Here is a 22,423-nt window from a genome sequence, read left to right as displayed (position 1 = left end):
AACTGTGGCCCCTTCTGCCCCTTCCTTCCCTTGTGAGTCCGCCCTGCTAACAGAGTTCCTTTAACACTCTCATTCTTTTCTAAATCACCACCATCACTATCACTCTCACTAGATCCCGTTTTTATAGCTATATCCGCAGAGGGAGCAGGGGGCACATTAGGAGCAACCGGAACCCTCGGAGGTGCTATACAATAAGACAAATCTTCCTTGACTGAAGGATACAAATTACGCTCCTTTCTTTCTTTACATCCCACACACTCCCTTTCATCATTCACTTCTAAAACAAAAATACCGCATTCCTTTTGCCATTCCTCTTTCCGATATAAAACGAAAAACAAATCCAAATATGGTATTTCATCCCATTTCTCATTTCTCCTTAAAAATTGCATCAAAGATTCCATTATCCCCAATTCCAGTGTACCATTCACCGGCCATCCCACTTCCCCAATCTCATATTCAGGCCACCAATGATTACAATAATCTATCATTTTGCTTTTATCCAATTCTTGATAATACCCCTCACTTTTCCACCGTTTCAATATACAACCTAATGGTGTATTTCCAGGTATTTTACCATTGGCTTGCACTAAGGTTTTAAAAGTTTTAAAAGACATCATATGACAACCTTTAATTCCACTATTAATCCCAATAAACCAATATACCTTAAACCAATATACCTTCTCGCCGTCCTTCCCTAAAACAAACAGGAGGTGAGTTCCAGCCCTGCGTCCTTAGACGTCTTATGGCCGGAGCCTAGGCTTTTTTACCAACCACCAAATCCAAATCCAATTATCACCTTTTTCCAATATAAAGCACCTTCGGGCTCACCTTGGCAATTGTCCAACAGGCACGGGGTGTCGGGTACGACCGATTACTCCCCGAGAAGTGCTCGGTGCCGGCTTGGAGTGGATTGGGAACCGCCCCAGCGGCCCTTGGAGTCCTGCCGCGGTCGCCAGAAAACTGTTGCCCGATTGATAGATGACACAAAACTCGGATAAGTTTTGTGGGTGCTTTATTAAGGGCCCGGGGAACTGGGGGACTCACGTCCCAAAATCCGAGCCCCCAAATTCACGTGTGGGCGCTTCCCTCTTATACATGCGGTTCATAACAAAGTCTCCAAGAAACAGTTTCCCCGTTCCCCTTGCCTGGTCACAGACCCCTTGTGATACATTCCTTGGTTCACAAACAAGATCATTAATCCTCTGCTTATCTTATTCTAAGAGCATTGTATGCTGCCTCCAGACACGTTAGCATTCTTACTTTCCTGCACTAGTTTAATTATTTATTAAATCCCTAAGACTACCTGCTAGGTTACACACACAAAACTCAACACACTTTTCAACGGCTACAAAACTACTTTTTAACAAACCAGTTCACACACAACTCACTATAATTAAATATTTTGCTAAATTTCATTTCTTTTCCAGCACAAGCACATACCTACTCTACACACCGTGTATGAAGTATAGGGGACAATTCAGAACAATGTTCTCACCTCGCTGGTAACTGCCAAGCAAACCTGACGGAGGCTTCAAAGCAGGACCTCTGAATGGGACCCAGCCAGGTGTTGGATGGTGAAGAGTCCCTTCTCGTTCAGCTCCCTGAAAGGCAGAAGATTGATTTTTCTCTCCCCCAAGGCAGCACCCTCTGAAATGAGCAGCACTGGGACAGGTCCTTGGAGGTGTCAGGGATGGGCAGGGGCCTTTGGAGCCTGCAGTTGCTCCTCAGCTTGGCCCCTCTCCTGCAGAGGCTGGTCCAGGCCAACACTTGGGTGGTGCTCCGGGGCCTGGAGCCAGGGGTGAGGCACCACATCCAGCTGTGCAGCAAGCCCGACGGTACCTCCATGGACGGCGTCTGGGGGCCCTGGTCACAGGCTCTGGCTGCAGAGACCCCCCACTCCTCCGGTGAGCAGCCATCCCCTCTGCAGGGTGCTGGCAGCAACAGCAGGGAGGCACCCACACCTGGGGCTGCTGGGGTGGGGGTCCTGCTGTAGCAAGGTGTAACTCCCAAGTTTTGGGGGGCCAAGGGGAAGCAGCCCCCTCCCTGTCCTGGCTCTCCCTGCCCAGGAGACATCGGGCTCTGCTGCAGAACCCCTTACCTGCGGCACGAGCGCTGCGAGTGGAGCTGGGACCCTGCAGAGCCCCACAGCTCCCACCAGCTCCTCTACCGGCCACCTCCGAGCGGGGCTGGCACAAGGTAAGGGGCATGGCAGGCAGGTGGCACCCATGCAGGCACATCCCAGAGACCACTGGTCCTGCTGTGTCCCAATATCCCACACTGGGCCCCTTGCCCATGCCCTGCTCTGTCCTGCCCTTCCACCACCAATCTCATACCCCCTCACCACATTGCACCTCCAACTACAAGCAGTAGTAGCTTTCCTGGGGAAGAGCAGGAGGAATGCTGGCTGTGGGTTTGCTTTGGTGAGACTGACTGGCTCCCCACTCCTCCCACAGGGAAGATGCATGGCAACAGTGCGAGGAGGTAAGCAGGGGGGCACAGGGCACCTATGCCTGCACTTTCCAGCCCAAGGCTGGCAGTGCCATCTCTGTCCTGGTGAATGTCACCAGGACCCACATGCTGCCCACACTCAGCTACTTCAAGGAGCCCTTTTGGCTGCACCAGGCTGGTGAGTCCCAGTGCCACCGCAGCCCCTGCTTGTCTCACAGGGGACACAGTGTCCCATGTCCCGTTTCACAGGAGCGACGAATGCCTATCCCCAACACCAGCAATGCTCACAGATGCCCCACAGCTTGTGCAGGCAACAGTGTCGCAGGGCCGGCTGAGCGTGCAGTGGCTGCCGCCCCTGGAGCTGCCTGCAGAGCAGCTGGACTACCAGGTCCGCTATGCCATGGAGAAAAGCCATTACTGGAAGGCAAGGCCTGCCCAGGGAAGCCCGAGCAGCGCTGCCCTCCTCCGCTGCTGACACACGGCAGGCGCGGGCTCGGGCCAAGCGGGACCCGCCCCTTGGTGCCAGCCCACAGCAGCCATGCCTCCGGCTCGGCTCTGCCCCGCAGGTCCTGCAGGTTCCGCGATCAGCGAGGAAAGAGGTCCTGGACCTGCGGCCAGGCTCCCGCTACCCCGCGCAGGTGCGGGTCCAGCCCAGCGGGCCGTGGTACCGGGGCAGCTGGAGCGCCGGGACCAAACCCGTTGTGGTTGATGCCGTGGCCGATGCGGGTAAGGGGCAGGGCTGGAGGCTGCGGCCGCAGAAGCCTCACGGCTGAGGGCAAGAGGCAGACAGTGCTGGAAATGGGGAGGGGGGCACGGGGCAGGGGGCTGCGAGGGGCTCAGAGATGGTGGCTCTGGGAAAGGCTACAGTTCCGGCATTCCTCCGCCGATGCAGGCTGGCTCAGCCCCAGTGTTACGGTGGTGCCGCTGCTCTTCTCAGCAGCGCTCCTGGGGCTGTGTTGCACCTTCCCCTCCCTCTACAGGTAAGGGCTGTGCCGGGGGCAGGCGGGGGGGTCCAGCACCAAGCCTGGGCAACTTGCATGGGGCATTAGGGCACCTCAAGTCTGAGGGTAAATTCGATGCCCCTTCCTGCGTACCCAGCAACATGAAGCCGAAACTCCGGCCGCCCGTTCCTGAGCTGCACCGTGCTCTGGGCAGCTTCCTCCAGGAAAGCAGCAAGCACGGCCAGGCCAGTGGGTGGGCAGGGCGACTCAGCTGCTCCCAGGGGCAGCTCGAAGGGCAGCCCCTACCCCGTCCACTCCATGTCGCCCCAGGCCATGCCTTCGAAAAGCAGCCGCCAGAGGAGACCGTCCTGCCCTGCCTGCTGGAGGTGCTGCCCGGCCCGCCGCCGGAGCACTCTGGGGGCCGCCTGTCCAGCACCGACATGGCCAACCAGTCCTACCTGCTCATGAGCGGCTGGGAGCCGCGGGCAGCCACGACCGCCCCCACCCCGCCATAAACTCCTGTTCCCCCCGAGCCCCCGCCTGGTCCCTCCTGCGGCGCCGCGCCCCCGGCGCGGATCGCCCCGCCTTAGCAAGACCTGGTCCCGCCTCCGGTCCCGCCCCCTCACTTCATGCGCGGAGCGCTCCGCCCCGTCCCGCGGCTCAGCCAATCGCGTTGCGTCGCGCGGCCGTCGCCGGGCAGTGCGCGGCCGGTGGGTGTGAAGCGGCCCAGCGGGGCCCCGTCCGCCCGCCGTTTGAAATGCTGCGGGGCGGCCGAGCGGCGGCGGCGCCGCGGAGGTGAGCGTGCCACAGGGCCGGAGAGGCGGCCTGCAGGCGCAGTCCCGAGCGGGGAGGCTGTGGTGAGGCGGGCAGGGGAAGGGAGAATGTTGCTTATCGGAGGGAGCCCCAAAGAGCGGCTGGAAGAGGTGCCGGCTGATCAAGGACCCCCGAGGAGCGGAGGGAGGGAGGGCGTATCGGCTGACGGAGTGTCCCGAGGAGCGGCTGGGGAGAGTGGGGGTGTGCGTTGGCGGGCAGGAGCGGCCGCAGCGCTTGCACGGTCCGGTGGGGGGAGGCCGGCGGGGCTGTCGGAGCAGGCTCAGCCCGGCCGCTGGGCACGGCTAACCCCGCCCGCCCGCAGGACCACGGCGCAGTTCCTGTTGGAGGCGGACCTGCACGGGCTGCTGAAGCTGGACACGCTGATCCCGACCGCGCCGCCTGCGCCATGGCAGCGCAAGGCCAAGGAGAGCGGCCCCGGGCCCAGCCCCGTCGGCGTGTGGCCCGTGAAGCCGGGCAATCGCTCCCACAGCTCCAGCAAGACGCCGTCCACGACAGCCGGTGAGCGCCGGCCACCGGCGGCAGAGGTTGAGTGCGGGAGCCTCGCCCAGGCTGCTTGTCCGTAGCCATGGGGCTCTGGGCTCCCTGCCACGCTGCCCTACCGGCTGCTGCTCAGGCAGGAGGAGGTGGGCTGTGCTCCTGACAGCCACCCACCTCCTTGCCAGCATGAGGGGCAGAGCTCTGAGCACTGGGGCTGGCGAGCTGCTGTTCGCCCAGCTGAGCCTTGCTGGCACAGCTGTATGCTAGGACGAGTGTGGGCGGGACTGTGAGCTGACAGCTTTACATCCTGTGAGCGCTTTTGTATCTTCCCCTTATCTCTGGACTCTGGCATTGTTGCACTAGACCCAAGGAGTTGCACCACACTGTCCCTAACCAACTTGGTGGCAGGGAGGAAAATATAAGTTAGTTGTGACTGTGTGGCGTGAGACGTCAGAGTCCTACTTGTCTGGTGGGTGTGATGTGGAAGAGTGTTGGGTTTGCTCCCGTGAAAGCTCTAATGCAGGCTTTTAAATAGCTGTAAGACAATCTTTTCATATGTGAATGCAGGTAAATCTGGATCCAAAATTCAAAGCTACCCCACAAAGGCCGGGGGGGATCGCTACATTCCCAAACGCAGCACCATGCAGATGGAGATGGCAAATTTCCTCCTAACCAAAGAGAATGACCCTGCTGCGGATTCCCCTACCAAGAAGGTGAGCATGTTGCTAAGTTACAATTGCTTCAACAACCGCTACTCCTTCCTGCCCCTTTACAGAGCAGTGAACAAGAGGTTCTATCAAGTGGGCAGACGGGACTGACAAGTCCCAGCCATCACTACTTGCAGCTCTGGGCTTCAGGAGCCTAGGATGAGACTGAAGCTGTAGAGACTGCCATGCACTCGAAGCCTATGCTGCTTCTGGTAGCAAAATTTGGCTTTTGACTAATGAGGCTTTAAAATGTAGCAGGCAACACAAACACAAAGCTGTGAGCCTATGCAAAGTGAAACTGCTGGTGGTAGCTATTCTAGGACAATGTCTCCACAGGGAACACTTCTGGAATGTTTTACACTGTCTTCTGAAATCTGTTTGTGAAGCATTTGGTCGCTTTGTGGCTGTGGCTTTTCCCACTGGCAATGACACTGAATTTGCCATTGTGTGAAAATGTGAGCAGGACGATGTATGACAGTCTGAGGAAAAAGTGCTTTGACCTGCCTCTGTGTGACTGACCCTTGCAGCACAGGCAAACATCTTCAGATTCTAAGAGAAGGGGACTTAGGTGTCTGTTTAAATTGCAGTGTGGGAATTGTTTTAAATGCATTGCACTGAGGGTGATTTGTCTCTGTAGGAGCAACAGAAAGCCTGGGCAGTGAATCTGAATGGTTTTGATGTAGAAGAGGCAAAAATCCTCCACCTCAGAGGAAAACCACAGAATGCTCCAGAAGGTGTGATACAGGCTCTGTGTGAGCTGAATCAGCAGGGGAGATCAGGTCTGGGGAACAGCAACACAGAGGCTCTGTGTGTGGTCACAGGAGAAATCAACTGGTTTCTGAGAGCTGTACAGGCTGGAGTCTCCTTTCTTAAGGTTCCTGAGGTCGAGGGAGGGCATACCAGTTACAGTGAATTTATTTAGGAGAGTTGCTATGACTGCCAGTTGGTCACCTGTTACAGGGCTTGCAAGGGTCTTCAGGGTGGCGAGAGAGACGAGAATCTTGACCTCATGTTCAGAAGGCTGGATTTATAATTTTATGATATATATTACATTATTACTATACTAAAAGAAATAGAAGGAAAGTTCTCAGAAGCTAGCTAAGCTAAGAATAGAGAAAGAATGAATAAACAAAGGGCTGTGTCTAAGCAGAGAGCAAGACCTAGCTCTGCCTTGAGTGGTCAGTAAATCCAAACATCCACCCGAGACCAATCACACATCCACCCGTTGCATTCCCCAGCAGCAGATAACCATTGTTTACCTTTTGTTGCTGAGGCCACAGCTTCTCAGAAGGGGAAAAATCCTAAAGAAAGGGTTTTTATGAAAAGATGTCAGTGAACGTTCACCTATACTGCAGGTTCCAAACCTTCATGAAGTCTGTAAGAGCATCAAACCCTCTTCTGTGCACTTTCTAGCTTAAACTGCAACTAAATATATTGGGATTCAAAAACCCAAGTGTTTGTCAAATTTGTTTCCATGAATGAGGAAATTGTAGCTCACCCCTGTTCAGCAGTTCATACTGCCAGTGATTTTAGTGCACTGCAGGCTTGTGAGTGTTTCTCTTAGGACTTCATTTTCACTCCAAGGGATTCCTAGTTGGGTGAGCAGCTGGGAGGAAACTAACTCAGGTTAACAAATCTGTTCCCCTGCACACAGGCTGTCAGAATAAGCTGAAAGTGCTCTACAGTCAGAAAATGGCACCTGGATCCAGCAGGAAGAATAGCAGAAATATTCCCTCAAAGCCAGAACGGGTCTTGGATGCACCAGAGATGTTCAACGACTACTGTAAGTCGGCTACAGGGTTGAGTGCTGGGCATCCAGAACATTCTGCACTGGATTGCTGTTCCTAGGACAGTGTAACTGGGCTATCTGTATTATTTGGTGTACCCAGGCTAGCACAGACCCCTTCTGGAGTGTCCCTGTGTGGCCTTAGCGGGAGAGTGGTCTAGGGCACAGTGTAGATGCCTTGGAGCAGGGTACCTGGCCCCAGCAGCTGGGCATAGTGACACTCAGAAGGCTGCCCCTCACCTGCACGTGTGTGTGTGCACATGTGCACCCACACCTGCTGCAGCAGCACGGGTGAAGGGCAGGGCTCTCTAGCCAAGCATGGTGTGACCTGCATTGCTCTTTCAAATTGTAGAACTGAATCTCATAGACTGGAGCTCCCAGAACTTCCTGGCAGTGGCTCTGGACAGCACTGCTACACAGCGCTCTCATACCAGGACCTCAGTGCTGCCTCACCTGAGGATTTAGAGCTGCCTCCCGGCCTTTCCAGGCTAAGTGCAGGTGCTCAGGACTCTGAGGTTTCCTAGCTTCTTGGGAGAAGGTGTTTGCTTCATCTGGACTTCTTGGGGTTTCACTGGAGGAGCCAGGCACAGGCAAATTTCATCTCCACTGTGAGCTCTTCATTCTGCTTGTTCCCATGAAGCTCAAATGCCAACCTGAGCTCATCATTCCTCTGGTTCCCGTAGACCATCACAGCCCTTCCATGGCCTCTCCAGACAGGAGCAGCTGCACATCTTCAGAGCAGCAGTTGCCAGCCCGCATCCCATCAGGGAGGGAAAGAGTTTCTACCCTTGCTTTCCAAGCAGGTTCTGGTTAATGACCCTTTAAAGTGTTTTCCTGCAGTGCTGTATCATGGGTAGATCTCAAGTGAGAATCAGGTAGAAAGGGTCAAGTCGCCTAGGAAGGGGGACCTTGAGAACAGAAAGATTCTCTGCCTGCTTTTCCTGGCCTTGCTGCAGATTTGGAGGGTGTTCTGGGCATTTTGCAGACAGCCTCTCTGTAGGGGTACAAGGGCAAGGTGGAAGATATTGCCTAACAAGTGGTCAGTGTTAGGTGCACTCTCCCCTTTCTTTGAATGAAGCCAAACTAGGACTCTGATAGGATATTGCAGATGTTTAAGACTGTCTGCCCTGCAAATCAAGCCGTGCCATTTGACGCTGGCAGGGGCTATGTAGAAATCCCGAGCGGGCCGGGGCTGCTGAGGAACGCGCCTCGAGCTGTTTGTTTTCCAGCATCACTCTCATTACGTGGTTATGACAATGGGAAGATGCCAGCAGCTCACATCCCAGGCAGCAGACCAGGAACTTAATGTTAAAACTTACTTTAAAAGTTTTTTGACCAATCACACAAAGCAAAAGCATATTGACAGTAGTTGGATCCAATCACTATAAGCACAGGTACCTTTGGTTAAAACAGTGCTTGTTTATTTTGAAGACAATACCTACCAGTAAGCCTTAAAACACAATGCAGTGAGCTGCATTATTAAGCTTCAACCTTCCCAATATCTTGCTAGATAAACTTTTCTGTAGCTTGGAGATTTATTCTAGACCAGCGTTAATACACAGACCATTGTTCTATTTGTCCTTGCTTTTCTGCAGTTTAAATAAGTTTTCTGCTGACCTATCTGACGGCTGCTGCTTGGCTCTAATCACAGTTCTGCTGTATCTGAGACCTGCCTTTGCAGCTTTCCCAAAACTCTCTAATTTTGTGGATTCCCTCAGAGGACTCAGTGTCAGAGCCTCTGGAGAAGCGTGGAGGGCAGGGCTCAGGCAGGCTGTGCCAGTGCAGGATTTGAACTCAAGGCACCAGGAAGCACCAAGGCTGCAGACAGGAACTCAAGCCTTCTCATCTCCCTCCCTGCCAGAGGCAGGCTCAGAGCAGCCATCTCACCCCTCTCTAAACCAGTGGGGGCTCTGTCCTTACCAGGCTCCTCGGGCTCCTGGGGATTGTTCCCACAGCTCTCGGTGCCAGGCAAAGCTCCCTCTGCTGCAGCTCTGTCCACAGGCTCCCCTCCTGAGGACTCAGGGGCAACATTAATATTCCCCTTGAAAGAGAAACAGAAAGGAAGAAACCCTTCTCACCACTTAGACAAAACACCTGGTCCAACAACTCCATGGCTCACACACTTAATCCCTTGTTCCTAACAAGAACTCTGGGCCCCAAAGCCCTTCAACAGTCAGAAAAAATTGACTTCTCAAACACAGTCCAAAAGCTGTCAAAGCTGACAGTGACAGTGTTGAACATGAGGGTGACACTGAACACATGGAATGGCTGCTAAGGAAATCAATTGCTGCTCTGTTCTGTAAGGTTGCATGTCTGACAGCACTAACATCAGTCCTCATGTCACTAATTGCAATGGAAGTAGCACTGTCTTCTTTCTTCAGCCAACACCCCAATCGGTGTCATGGTTTCAATGCCTCACCCAAGGCAAGTTGATGTAGAAATAAATTCAATGTACCTCATTTTGCAGGGTCCTAGGGTCTGAAATTGCTATTACAGTTTTCTTTATAATGATGGGCAAATCTTTTTTCTCTGTGTTTTCTCTTGATGGCTTTTTTAACGTTAGGTGCTATCACAGTGAGTTGTCTGATGCTACATGGGCCACCTTTAATTTTTGAGGGAATGTCCTGCCAGGCTCTGTCTCCACAAATGAGCCAATATTCTGTTGCTAATTGATGTGGGGACTCATCTAGGTCATCTACTCGTCAGCAGTTTCACCCTTAGGGGGCACTGGGGTACTGCAATTGCACCACAAACTGGAGTATCTGTCCTCAGGATGATGGGGAGTAACATTCAACTGTGGATCTCCCTGGTACTGAAACTCAGCACAAAATTCCATCACCAATGAACCAAGAATTCCAATTCTTGAGGTTCAGAAAGTGCTTTAAGAAGATCAGGGGCCCAGTGATGTCAGCTGGTTATGGGATTGGTCTCGTTGGCAGCCTCACACCAATATTTGTCACGATTGGGTATTGGCTGCTCCTTGGCTGGCACAGGCACACCAACCAGATGTGTTGCAAAGGATTTGTCTGGGCTGAAATGGGTCAAACACACGGTGTCTGAGCCTGCTGACTTGGCTAAAGCAAGGCAAACCTTCGTTTTTGGTTGATCTACAGGCATGTATGCATGCAAAAGCAAGCAAGCAAAACCAACAAGTTCCAGTATATCATATGATCAAGCTCCATGTTCCTGTTCAGCTGTTTTTTGGCAAAAGCTTCCCCATCTATTTCAGTTCTCAAGCAAATCTTTTAGCGCTTGTTCAGGGACTGGCCAACTATAGGGCACTAAACTGTCCCTCTAACCTTCAATTTTTACAAATTTGGATATCTTAGAATTCTTTGGAACACAATGGACACCACGCTTTTGCTGAAAGAGCTCTATGATACAAACCATTTTCCCAGTCCAAAAATCAACATCAAACTCCAGAATTGTAGCTTTCCCAGGTTGAACGGGGAACGTCTGGCATGCACCGTAGCTTCTCCGTGCGGCTCACGTCTGCGTGCTCATTTCCCTGCTGGTGGAATTGTCGGTGTGCTCTTGTGTATGAGACGGTTTCACATCCTTCACCAGGACCCACTTAGGTCCGGCACCTGTGCAAATACAAGCATACCCTTTGCCCCAAGTGATTAGTGGATTAGCGTTCCTGCCGCGGTCAGCAAATGAGGTGTGGAATAGAACTCCCCACAGTTAAAGGTAGGAGGTGGTGTGTTAATTACAGCCAGGCACACGAGGAGTTGTCTCCTAAAGACATGCGTGAAGAACCACTGGCTCTCTCTCTCATCTCTACTCATCTAAAATATCTTACACATTCATATAAATCCCAAAAAACCTAACACATATTCATTAGATAACACTGCCTACCCTCCTTTGAATTAAAATGTATTATAATTGAGTCCAAAGTTCCTTCACATTTCTGCAGTCTTTCACTTCAAATGGGTTGGTGGATTTTAAAGTGGGGAATGGTCTCCTTCTGATGAAGGCCAAGATGTCTTCCTCAATTTGACCTCTTTCCTTATGATCTGTTGGCAGGCTTTCACACCCCTTGGCTATAGTTGTAGTTTCGGGGCCCAGGTGCAGGCTACGGTCCTCTTCTTTGTCACAAAGAAATCCGCATCCCATCCCGCTTCTTTAAACATAGTAAAGACAGGCAAGTGACATATTACCCTAGCCTTAACTACCTTATCTGATAAAAATTAATTATCCCTTCTTATTTCTACTCTTCTTGCTATACTCTTTCCCCCTAACTAAATCTTGCTAAAATTTTAACTCTTCCAGTTCTTTTAAATCCTGGATTCATGGCCTCATCTCACACACCAGCCATGGGTGAGCCGATGCTGTAACTGGGAAATTCCACTCCTGAGCAGGAGATCCCAGGCCTGGTTCTGAGCTGGAAGGGTGAGAAGGATGAGATGCACGTGGTTTTGCTCCAGGGGATGTCCTGAAAGTGCACTGCCCACCTGCCCCTGCTGCCGAGCACCACGCTCCACCTCCTTCTCCCGCTCAGCAGATTTTTAGGAATCCAGGGCTTGGTATGTATTATTTGCTACTGCAACAAATAGAAAGAATTTGCTTTGCAAGCCCAGTTTTGTCCTGGCTTATTTTCTGCATGGGCCTCCTCCTGAACCTGGGGCAATGACCAGTAGGGACCTACAGGACACTCCTGTTCTCTTGTCAGTAAATTTGGAGAAGTGATTTAAGTATCAAGAAGTCAATAAGTATCAATCAATAAATGAAATCATTTGGGGGAATATTTAGCCTGTGAGTTTCAGCAAAGTATTGAATATGTCTTAGATCCATGGATACAAACTAGTAAGTGAGATTGCTGGGTGTGCACGTGTTAGGGAAGTGATTCCCCACACACCCAGTGCTGAGATCAAGGATTGCCTCTCTTCTAACCCTGAGCTGGCAGCAGGAATTGGGCCTTGCTTGGTAACGTTCATTTTGAAGACTTCTGTTGAGCAGGTAAGAATGGTGAAAATGTAATCTTTTCCAGTTGTTTTCCTTTGGTTTACCTGTTTGAGGGTTAAAATTGTGTGCTGCAGGTGTGCTGGGTGTGTGCAGAGCAGTGCAGCCCCAGAAACCCCTTGGCTTGCCCACAGGTTGTCATGCCTTGTTGCCAGGTGTGCCCAGCTGTGGCAGGAGAAGGAGCCCGCAGCGCAGTGGGCACCGTGCCCTGCCCAGCCGGGGCTCTCTGGCACAAAGCAGCAGCAGCGCCAGCACCGTTCAGCCCGCTCCTGCCTTGGCTTCCCCTGGCACACAGAAGCCTCTGGAAATCAGCGCCGCCAGTGGCGTTCCCAGCTGGGAGCAGCTGTTGCTGGCGGGCAGATGCTGCCAGTTCCACTGCTGCCAAAGGGGAAGAGAGGCAGAGATGTACACGCACCGGAGCCCTGGGCATGTCCAATAAAGGTGCAAATATGTGGGGAGATTTGTTAGGAAGCATTTCAGCTGTGATGCCAACAGTGGCTTCTCTCCTGGTTCTGTGTGTTCTGGACAAGTAATGCAATGGTTGGCTCTGACAATTAAGAAGCAGATGTTATGTGGATGTTCACATGAGTAGTGATTATATTGTAATATATCCTCCCATAGTCCTCTTTCCCGTCCCCCTTGTAACAGCCTGGGCAGTCAGGGCATTTGGGGAGGGCTGGCTTGTGACCAGCAGGCAGGGTGTAACAACGCCTGACCTCCAGTCGGGATGCAGGAAAGTAATCTCCACCCATGGGCAGCAGAGAAAGAGTTGACTGGCAAAACCTTTGGAGGGGCTGAGGGTATAAAAGGCAGAGCATCCTTTTTGCAGATGAGCACATGGCTGCTAGTCACAGAGACTCCCAATCATGCGACTTTTCCTTATTCAGTCCTTTGTTAAGGTTTACTAAACCTTTAAAATTTTAAAAGTGAGAGTCATTTCTCACACGTGCAAAGCTGTGGGCCATTATCTTGGTCTGGTTTCCTTTGCTTGTGTCCCATCTGAGTGCTCAGTTGGGGTACAGGCTGTAGGTGCTTGGGGCACTCCTGGAGTTCCTCTTGGATCCCTGAACAACAGGGTTTGGCCCATGAGGGGAATTTTCGGTGCTTTGTGACAGATGAGAATTTCCCAGGCTCTTTTGTGTTTTCTGTAGGGAAGGTTGGTTATTGCTTTGCATAAAGACCAACACAGAGCTGTCCCTTTGTGATGTCAGGGCATGGTTGCCACCTTGTCATAGTGGCATCAGAAGGTTGCCTTGGTGCACGGAAGGCCTGAGTGTCAGAGCAGCCCTAGGCCTTGCTCAGATCAGGAGAACCTTCCTGGTCAAAGCATCTGTCAGTAGGCAGCTGCCCACTGACAAGAGGCTTGTATTTTTAGCGTTTAGAAAAATTGCAGATATGCCAATAATTAACCATCTGGCCACTGCAGCTTTTGCTGCATATGGCATTACTTATTCCATTTATTATTTCACAAATTTTGCACGTAAGTAGAGGCTTCCCTTCTGCTTAGCTTAGGGTGTAACCTAACCTGGCTTTTGTATGTCTTCCTGCTCTTTCTTGGGGGCTGAGTTTCTGATTTTGAAACAGAAAGAGCATTAGGATGCCTCTGCTTTGGTAAAGCTCCTGTCAAGAGGTTCAGCTAAAAAGGGGGTGTCTGTAGCCACAGGGGCAGCATTTGCAGGGGAACCTGCAGGGCTTGCGTTCCCTGCACAGGAGAGTCTGTGGCAGCAGAGTCTGTCATTTCCTCAGGTTGCTGGGAGAAGCAAGACACCTTTGAAAATGTAGACTGGCAGACCTTCTTTAAGGCTTTCCAAAAACTCTGCAGTTGTTCCCAGAATTCCGAGAAAGCTTCTTTCTTTTTAAATTTTGTCATGAAAGGATTTGACTAACTTGACCTTTTACTAAATGCTAAAATAGTTGTTCCCTTTGAAAGGAAGTGCTGCTGTGCTTTTCCACAATAGAACTGCGCCACCTCTGGGGGATTTTGGGGAAGCTTTTCTGGGCAACGGTTTCCTGCAAGTTAATCAGAATCAGTGCATGACACTGAGTGAAAAAAAAAGAGTACCTGAAGGAGAAGATTTCAGAAGCTGTCTTATGTGTTTGGTAGAACAGGAGCATTGAGTGCTAAAAACACTTTGCATTTGCTTGATCATATTTGTATTCATTTCCTGGCTAAACTGGCTGCAGTGTAGGCACAACCAAGAATATTGTCCTGGTCTCTTGCTGGCTGGTGTGAAAGAGATGTGTCTCCTGGAGGGATGTTGTGAAATGGGAAATCATCTCTGTTTGGGCTGACTTGTTCTGTGGGATTCAGCAGCCCAGGCAGTTTTCTGACAGCATCTGGTTCATTTTCCCTTCCCACTACAGGACACCTGAAGCGTGTATTCAGCAGCGCTGAAGATCCTGAGGTGAGTGAGAAAGGAACATTTCATGTTCCTGGTGTTTAAGACTTGTAGAGCAAGCTGAGAGCTTGGCCAGTAGCAGTAGACTGTAGAGGGCCAGCTAGGAAGGCCGAAAGAAAAACCATATTCATGCCTGTAACAAAAATAATAAAGGCAGAGAGAGATATTTTTAAATTTCCTTCTCAGAGTTTGAAGAACTAAAAACCTAGTTTTGAAAAGAGAACGATGCTTGCCGACAGCAGATAGGGAAAATTTAATGAAGAGCAATTTCCTGTACAGTTGAATTAGATCATTTTAATTTAAAGAGAGGGACTTAGAATGCTATTCCTATCAAACTTGATGATATCTACTTGGAACATGAGGTGGTAGAACAGGAAGGCCATCTTGCAACGGTGCCTGCTGTATCTGAAGTGCAATGGGCACCTTTGTGGCTGGGGAGCTGCGTGGGCCCAAAGGACGCAGGGCTGGCGGCCGTGAGCAGCTGGAGATGAGGCAGCGTGGGGCCAGGGGGCCCAGAAGGCCAAGGGCACGGTGGCTGTGCCAGCAGCAGTGGGGCAGCAGGAGCAGGGCAGGGAGCGTGGCCCTGTGCTGGGCAGCGCTGCGGCCACAGCTGGAGTGCTGTGTGCAGCTGTGGGCCCTGGGAAGCAGAAAGTCATGGAGGGGCTGCAGCGTGGGCACAGAGGGACAGGGGAGCTGGGCAAGGGGTGCAGCACAAGGCCAGGGAGGAGGTGCTGAGGGAGCTTTAGCCTGGACAATGGGGGCTCATGAGGGACCTTCAGGCAGACTGCCATAGATCCCTGCCTTGGATCCATAGAGCCAATGCTCAGCACGAGGGCTGTTTGCCTGCCAAACATCCCTTCACTGCATCCAAGTGCTTTAGACACTGGTGTGGGTAACGCTTTCATATTTTGTTGATTTGTTTGTTTGCTAGAAGGAGAAGCCTTGTGCAATTTCTCCTTCTCCAGGGAGCAAGGGAGCTTTTTTCTCAGTCTTTCCTACCCTTTTACAGCACTGGCAGAAATTCTGCTAGAATTTCAGTTTTCAAGGGGGCAGTTCTGGACAATGCAGTATTTTTGCACAAGAACACATCGTTTGGGGCAGGGATGTTGGTGCAGAACGAGCTGTTCTGGTGCCAGACCAGCCAGTAGGGCTTGCCCATCCTTTTCACGTAAACGGCTCCCGTGTCTTTTGGCTGCCCAGGGAATCAGTGTGTGTTGTGTTTGGGAACTGAGTAGGAAATCAATGCCCTTGCATTCCAGCTGGTGCTCAGAGATTAGAGGAGCTGGGAGGGGCTGGGCTGCATTTCTGATTCCAGCCACTTCAGCACCATCAGTGTGGGCGAGTCCAAGCAAAGAACTTGCCCGAGCACAGATGCACAAAGAGAGCCGTTCCCAGTGCAATGCTCTGGGTCTGATTGCATTCCATAAGGACCGACATGCTCCAGATTCCCCAAGAGTGTGGGTTACTGAAGCAACAGGAGAGCAAGTTCAGGATGGCTGCTGGTTGGGGCACTGCTGCCGAGTGCTGATGTGTGTAGCAACAGAAAGGACAGGATTGATTCAGGGTGACCCCCACGTGGCGAAAAATGTGCTTTCACTCTATGATTCAGAAGTTTAAACAAATGCTTTATTAAGCTATGTTATATTACACTAGTACTATATTAAAACTATACTAAAGAGATATTATACTAAAAACATACGAAAGAAAAACTCGCGACTGTCTCCACACAGCCTTTTATCTAATTATCTAATCAGTCTAAACAACTATCTCTAAAATCCAATTAACAAATCACTTTCAGTAAACAATCACTATAACACATTCTTCATGTACTAAAAAACAAGAACAGCAAGTAGAGATAATAATTGTTTTCTCTCCTTCTATGAGTTTCTCACTCTCTTCCCTTAAAAAAAACCTAGGAGAGAGAATTATATCTCTCTCCATTCAAAGAATGTAAATACTACAGCACAGTAAAGAGAGATGATAAAAGTGAGATCTGTCTATCAATCGATTTTAATCTTCCTGGCTCTGCTCCAAAGCAGTGGAAGATGCAAAGCTCACCTAAAGGCATCCCTTCAGGAGAGAAGTAGAGACAAGTTCCATTGACTGATCCTGAGCAGGCAGAGATGTTTCCCCCTTCAGAGATGGTTGTTTTTTCCCCTCATGTTTTCCTACTCCAGCCTTTTCTGACCTGAAGCCTTCATTTGTCCTTTAAATTTTTGCATGTCTTAAGGGAATGGAACTATCCCATGCTGTAGCTGGGGTCTGGTGACTCTGGTCATACATGCCATGCCATACATGACACATGGTTTCCTTCACTGGCATCCCCAGGGCTGTGTAAGTGCATTCGTTAATGGGGCCTTATGAGAAACTCTGTTACTGCTGGTCAGAATTCTCCGTTGACAAAAGAGGGAGAAGAAACACCTTGGTCCTCCTCCATATACTGAGGTGGCCATAGAGGTTCTCTGACTTCCATCAGAGACCTTTGCATGCATCCTTATCTCCTGAATGACCCGGTTTTCTAACAAGAGTGTGGATGTCAGGAAGGAGGAATGCTGGTGCAGGCCTGAAGAGAAGGTGAACTCCAGAAGTGTCTCTCACAAGGAGTGAGCTCACCCAGGAAGTCCCTGCAGAGCCAGGATGGAGCTGTGGCACAGGGCGGGGAGTCAGTCACTACTGAAAGACAAACAGGACACGGCGGAAGCAGAGGGAGGCCCTCACCAGACCCTTGAGAAATGCCACCCCTTCCCTGTCAGCTGCCTGAGAGGCTGCTGGAGCTTCAGTCCCAGATGGCCCCTGATTGTAGGGCCAGGGTCACTTTGGAATCTGTGCCTCCCCTCGGGCAGAGAACGACCCAGGAGAGCAGCAGCACAGTGCTTTGGGAACGTGTGAGCCCAGCAGTCTGTGAGTCTTGGCCCACAAAGGGCGTATGGGAAGTTGAAACCCATCTTCTCTTGCTTTCCGTGCAGGTGCTTCTAGAGAAAGAGCAGGAGCACACTGCCTCATCTGAGCTGCCATGCCAGACTCAGGGAGAGCTGTTCCCAGCCCGAGGGCAGGAAGAGCAGCTCAGGCAGCAGGTGGAAGAGCCACAGGAGAATGGCCAGGTAAGCCTGACTGGCCAGGCCACAGAGGGAAGGGCAGGGAGAGGGGCATAAACCAGAGCTCTTGGGACTGAGGAGGCCAGGAGTCCCACAGGCAATGGAGGCACAGAGCCTTGCAATCTGCAGAGATCAGCCCTGGGACAGGAGGTTTGCAATGGAGGCAGAAGTGGGGAGGGAAGCAGAAAGAAGGGGCTGAATAAATGTGATTGTGAGGCTGCAAGAGGAAAAAAGCTGAGCCTGATGGCAGCTCTCAGTCCCTTGCTCTGCTTTTGTGTGTACAGAACATCAAGGCAGAGCCACAAGCAGAGCTGCCCGAAGCTCAGAGTGACATCATGGCAGTGAAGAGAAAGAACAAGGAAGACATGGGAAGAATTCAAGAGGAGAATCTCCATCAGCAGAGGGGCGATCATCAAAACCAGGTGAGTGAAAGAGTGGCAGCCACTCCACTCATGAAATGTCCTCTCTTTTGTTTATTAGAGAACATGAAGGAACAGCTGGATGCAGAGCTTCAGACAGCTCACAGTATGATCAAGGCAAGGCATAGGCAGCTGGAGGAAGAAATGAAAATCATCAGAGAGAAACTTAATCGCTTCCGTCAGTCTCTGCAAAACCAAGTGAGTGAAAGAGGGATGCAGCCACTGCAGTCACCAATCTGGTGGTTTCTGCCCTTCTTGCCTTTCCAGTGCAGAGCAGCAGGGAGTGGGGCCATGCCTCTGAGTGCCATGCTGCTGTAGTGTGTGTGTATCACAGTCACTCTGAAGGACATTTCCCGGTGTGCTGAATCTCAACATTAGCCCTGGACAGTGAAACTTGTCCTTTGGCCTTTTGGCCAGCAGTCATCCAAATTGATTCCTGCTGGCCTGTTCCTGCTCTCCTTTTTTCTTGAGGTGTTTTTACAGTGGAACTTGGTGACCCAGATGGAGGATTGAAACAAGCTGTTGTATCCCCTGTCAGTCTGTTCTTTGCCTTTCCTCACAGTCGATGACTCTTGGCTGACAGGGACAAGCTGTAGTGTCTGACTGCTTTGTTCTGTTTGACTTGAGGTGCAAGTGTTGACATCTCACCGGGCAGCCTGCGAAGACTTGCAGGGAATGTGTGGCAATGAAGAACCCCAAGTTAGGAGTGAGGCACAGGAACAGTGCCCACCAGAAATGCTCCAGGTCCAGCACATCATGGGCTCTGAACCTGCTGCTGCAGCAGCATCACCTCGAGGAAGCCCTTCTGTGAAACCTGGGAACTCAGGCTGGGGCACATCCTGGGAACAGGAGATTGAGGAGGAGTACCTGGAGCTGCTGGGTATGTCTGGGGTGTTTCTTATCTGAGGGACAGTGTGTTGTGTGCAGGTGTCAGCAGAGCTGTACCAAATGCTCCTCCTGAGCTCGGTGTCACAGGGCCATTTAGGACTCCCCAGAGGCAGTGCTGTGCTCCGAGGCAGCGAGAGAGCTCTGGGTGTTCCTGCTGCCTCTGAGGGCACCTGGGACTGGCTTGGGTTTGCCTGAGCTTCCCGCTCTGCTAAAGGCTGAAGCAGGGATTGTTCTTGGATCAGCAGAAGGCTGTGACCAAGCAAATGATGTAGGCAAGTCCTGTGTGCTAGTGGCCAAACTGAACAGAATTTTTAGCTTCCTAAATTCTCCTTAGACTCCTGACTTGCAACCAGTCATCACAGCAAAAAAACTTCACAGAAATGGACTGACTTTGGAGTTTTGTCTTTTTGGTTGGGCATTTTTTTTGGGGGTGGGGGGGTGGGGTGGGATTGCTTTTCTGTTGTTCATTTTTGGTGGGGGTTTTTTGTTGTGTTTTTCTCCATCCTGAAGGAGGCCTTCTACCCCACGTTTTACTGATGTCATTTTATGACTGTTACTGTTACCACTACTACACCTGCAGTTTATTTTCATGGGAATGCTATCTTTTTGTCAATAAGAACTACTTTGAAAGAACATCCGGTTACAGGACAAATAGAGAGCACAAGGTATTTTCCATGTGCCGCCATAGAAAAAACAGAGACTTTGATAACAAACTTTATTTAATCTTCTAGTTTTATGCTTATCAAGATGTGCCCAGGAGACACATCCAAGTGGCGTGATCAGATAAAACTGTACTGCAGGCATTTCTCAGGAGAGAGCCTCCAGCCCAGCCATGGTATATCCCTCAGATGCATGGCACTTTTCCATACCTGATTCCCACTCTTTCCCATGACTGTTAGAATCCTACCCATTGGCCCAGGCCCTGCTCAGATCAGTCTCTAGGAAAACACATCAAGGCCTTTGTGATTCTGCAGCACAACCCAATGAATCTGCTTCTTGCCCGTAACAGCTGCCAGTGCTGTGCTCTCAGATAAGAGACCTGGTGGGGCTGAGACCAGAGCCCAGTGGATTCTGTGTCTGCCATCACCTGTTGGGACAAAAAGGGCACTGATGTGTGCCTCGGTGTGGCTAATCTCAAAGCCCATCCTGTTGTGTCCTGAATGGGGGCAACAGCTTGTCTGGGGCTCAGGCTCACTCTGGCTTCTTCCCATCAGTGCCTGTCAGTGCTCATGCTGGGGCTTTGCCAGCCTTGTTGTGGTCGCTGCCCTGTCCCTGAGGGCTGGAGGGACTGCAGAGGCTGGAGCCTTCCTTAGCTGGGAGAGGGGCATCTTTGAGCTCAGCCTGCTCACAAACAGGTCAGGGTCCTGATGCTGAAAGCCCCGTCAGGATCGGTTACAGCTGGAGCTGCTCTGGTTTACAAATGGGAAGGCATTCCTTTGGAAAACTGCTGAAAGGTGGGGTAGATGTCCTCCTCTCCTGGGATTGTATGTCCCTGTGCTTTGTTTCCTGTCAAGAGAACTCTTCAAAAGACTGTACAAATCAGTCTCTGTGCTGGCCACCTGTGCTGCAGGGCTGTCTGCCTGGTTGTGGTTGTTGTTACCCAGCCGACCACAAAGGGCTCAGAGCTCCAGGCGCTGGGGCTGCCTTTTGTATCTCCTGGAAGCTGGGATCTCTGCTTTAAAGTCAGCATCTTGCATTTTGTTTCCCTCAGGGAGAATGGTGAACACCACTGAAAATCCCCTGATGAAATACACACATCTGAATTATATTGGCAGCGGGTGAGTCCAACAGCAGTTACTCCTGCACAACCGTGGGCCAGGTGTGTTTGGGGTGGAATGTCTATCCAGCGTGAAGTCAGGACAGCTGCAAAGATGATCACACACTGGGGATAGGTTGTCCCGTCTCTCAATGCTGCTCAGAATTTGTGAGTGGGCTCAGAAGGCATTGTCAGAGATGCCTTGCTAGCGAGGTCTTGCCTGCATCAAGCAACAGGACCTGGAAGGTCTCCTTGTCTCTCAAGTGTGGGACAGCTCTGTGTTAATTTCTTTAGCATTTTTTGTGTGTCTCAAAATCATACTGGCACACTAATGAAAAGAGAAGTAACTTGCTTGCCTGAAAAAGCAACTTATGCCCTATCAAAGCTGTGAGATAACAGTTCCCACAGTTGCCAGGAACAATTCTTTCCCCTGGTTTGAAGAGGGAAACACTCTGTGGTCAGGATAGGAACCACACTGTTTAGACAGTGAAACCCAAGAGGAAAGACTAAACTCCCTTTAGAAATTGGACCCCAGTGCTTCAGGAACAGGCCCAGTGCCCATGCACTTGAGAGGAAAATGCATCATCTCCCTTCTGGCAGAGCCCTCCTGCATCCTGCAGGTTTTGACACTTGCAGCAGAGATCTCCTGTGTGGGCTGGCTTTCACTGCAAGATCTAAACAGCTTCTCCTTTCTCTGCTTCTGTTTTTTTTCTAGGACTTTTGGAGATGTTTACAGAGCCCTCGACAGTGCCACAGGAGGAGAGGTAAATGTCAACAGCCCCTGCAGGCTCTGCTGCACTCGAGGGCTTTCCCCTCTGGTGTGAGCTGTGGCTGGAGCTTTGGGCAGAGCTGTGCTGAAAAGGCACAAGAAGCACAGACTGGTGCCAGCCCACAGAACACATTTGGGACTTTGTCCTCCTCAGCTGCCAGAAGGAAGGCACGGAGGGCAGCGGTTCCTTTCAGAGAAGGACGCGCTCACTCGCTCTCCATTGCTAAAACAAAGGTGGTGCCTGCGAGCACCTCACTGCTCTTTGGGGCTACAGCTTCAGAGTCCTGAATTCTCATTTCTGGCTGCCAGCAAATCCATCTGAAAGTTCCTGGCAGTTCCTTAGCCACCTGCAGTGCTGCACTAGGGAACTGCACGTAGGGAGAGATCTGCAAGGCGTCCTTGAAAGCCCTAAGCCCTGCCCATATCACAAGATGTATCCACAGAGTATTAAGGCATGGATTCCTTCTTCTGAGTCCCAAACAAAGCAGCAGAGAGTGCGGTCAGAGGTTTGTGGGTGATAACTGAGACACCGTTGTTACCAAGTGGTCAAGGCAAAATGTCAGTGGCCCCACGTGTCCTGTAACTGGCTCCCAAGGGAGCAGAGAAATGGGCTGTTGGAATGTCAGTTCCTGATTACTGCAGTGCCTAATCACAAGGCAGTTTGGCACAGCTCAGCTGTGTCATTGCAAAATCACTCGCTCCACGTGCCTTGTGGTCTCGTGCCACCAACCCCTCAAGTTCCTGATTTTCAATGTCATTTTAGGTGGCAATAAAAAAAATAAATCTTCAAGGAGTGAGGAGGAAGGAGCTAACCTTTAATGAAATAGCGATCATGAAGACGTATAGGAGTCCCAATGTTGTGAATTATTTAGACAGGTGAGAGGTCATGGTCTTATCCCATGGATGTGTGTTTACATAAAGCAAACATGAGAGGTTAAAAAC

At 51.1% G+C, this 22,423-nt stretch overlaps 2 protein-coding genes across 2 annotated transcripts; both read left to right on the top strand.

Annotated features, from left to right (window-relative positions):
• The first annotated feature begins 1,690 nt into the window (after window positions 1-1,690).
• Window positions 1,691-3,904, top strand: LOC132082868 (thrombopoietin receptor-like). The gene is made up of 8 exons (XM_059487282.1): window positions 1,691-1,904; window positions 2,067-2,196; window positions 2,454-2,626; window positions 2,727-2,872; window positions 3,015-3,174; window positions 3,341-3,428; window positions 3,547-3,638; window positions 3,720-3,904. The coding sequence occupies exons 1-8, from the start codon at window positions 1,691-1,693 to the stop codon at window positions 3,902-3,904; spliced, it is 1,188 nt and encodes a 395-aa protein (XP_059343265.1).
• A 366-nt stretch (window positions 3,905-4,270) lies between these two features.
• Window positions 4,271-9,970, top strand: LOC132082867 (cell division cycle protein 20 homolog). Its single transcript, XM_059487281.1, has 6 exons — window positions 4,271-4,721; window positions 5,268-5,413; window positions 6,045-6,141; window positions 7,062-7,190; window positions 9,757-9,767; window positions 9,884-9,970. The coding sequence occupies exons 1-6, from the start codon at window positions 4,271-4,273 to the stop codon at window positions 9,968-9,970; spliced, it is 921 nt and encodes a 306-aa protein (XP_059343264.1).
• The last annotated feature ends 12,453 nt before the right edge of the window (window positions 9,971-22,423 follow it).

The sequence above is a fragment of the Ammospiza nelsoni genome, chromosome 22 (assembly GCF_027579445.1).
Source record: "Ammospiza nelsoni isolate bAmmNel1 chromosome 22, bAmmNel1.pri, whole genome shotgun sequence".
Taxonomy (NCBI): Eukaryota; Metazoa; Chordata; class Aves; order Passeriformes; family Passerellidae; genus Ammospiza; species Ammospiza nelsoni.
Note: the sequence above shows the minus strand (reverse complement) of the source record. Positions and strands in the feature narration are given on the sequence as shown.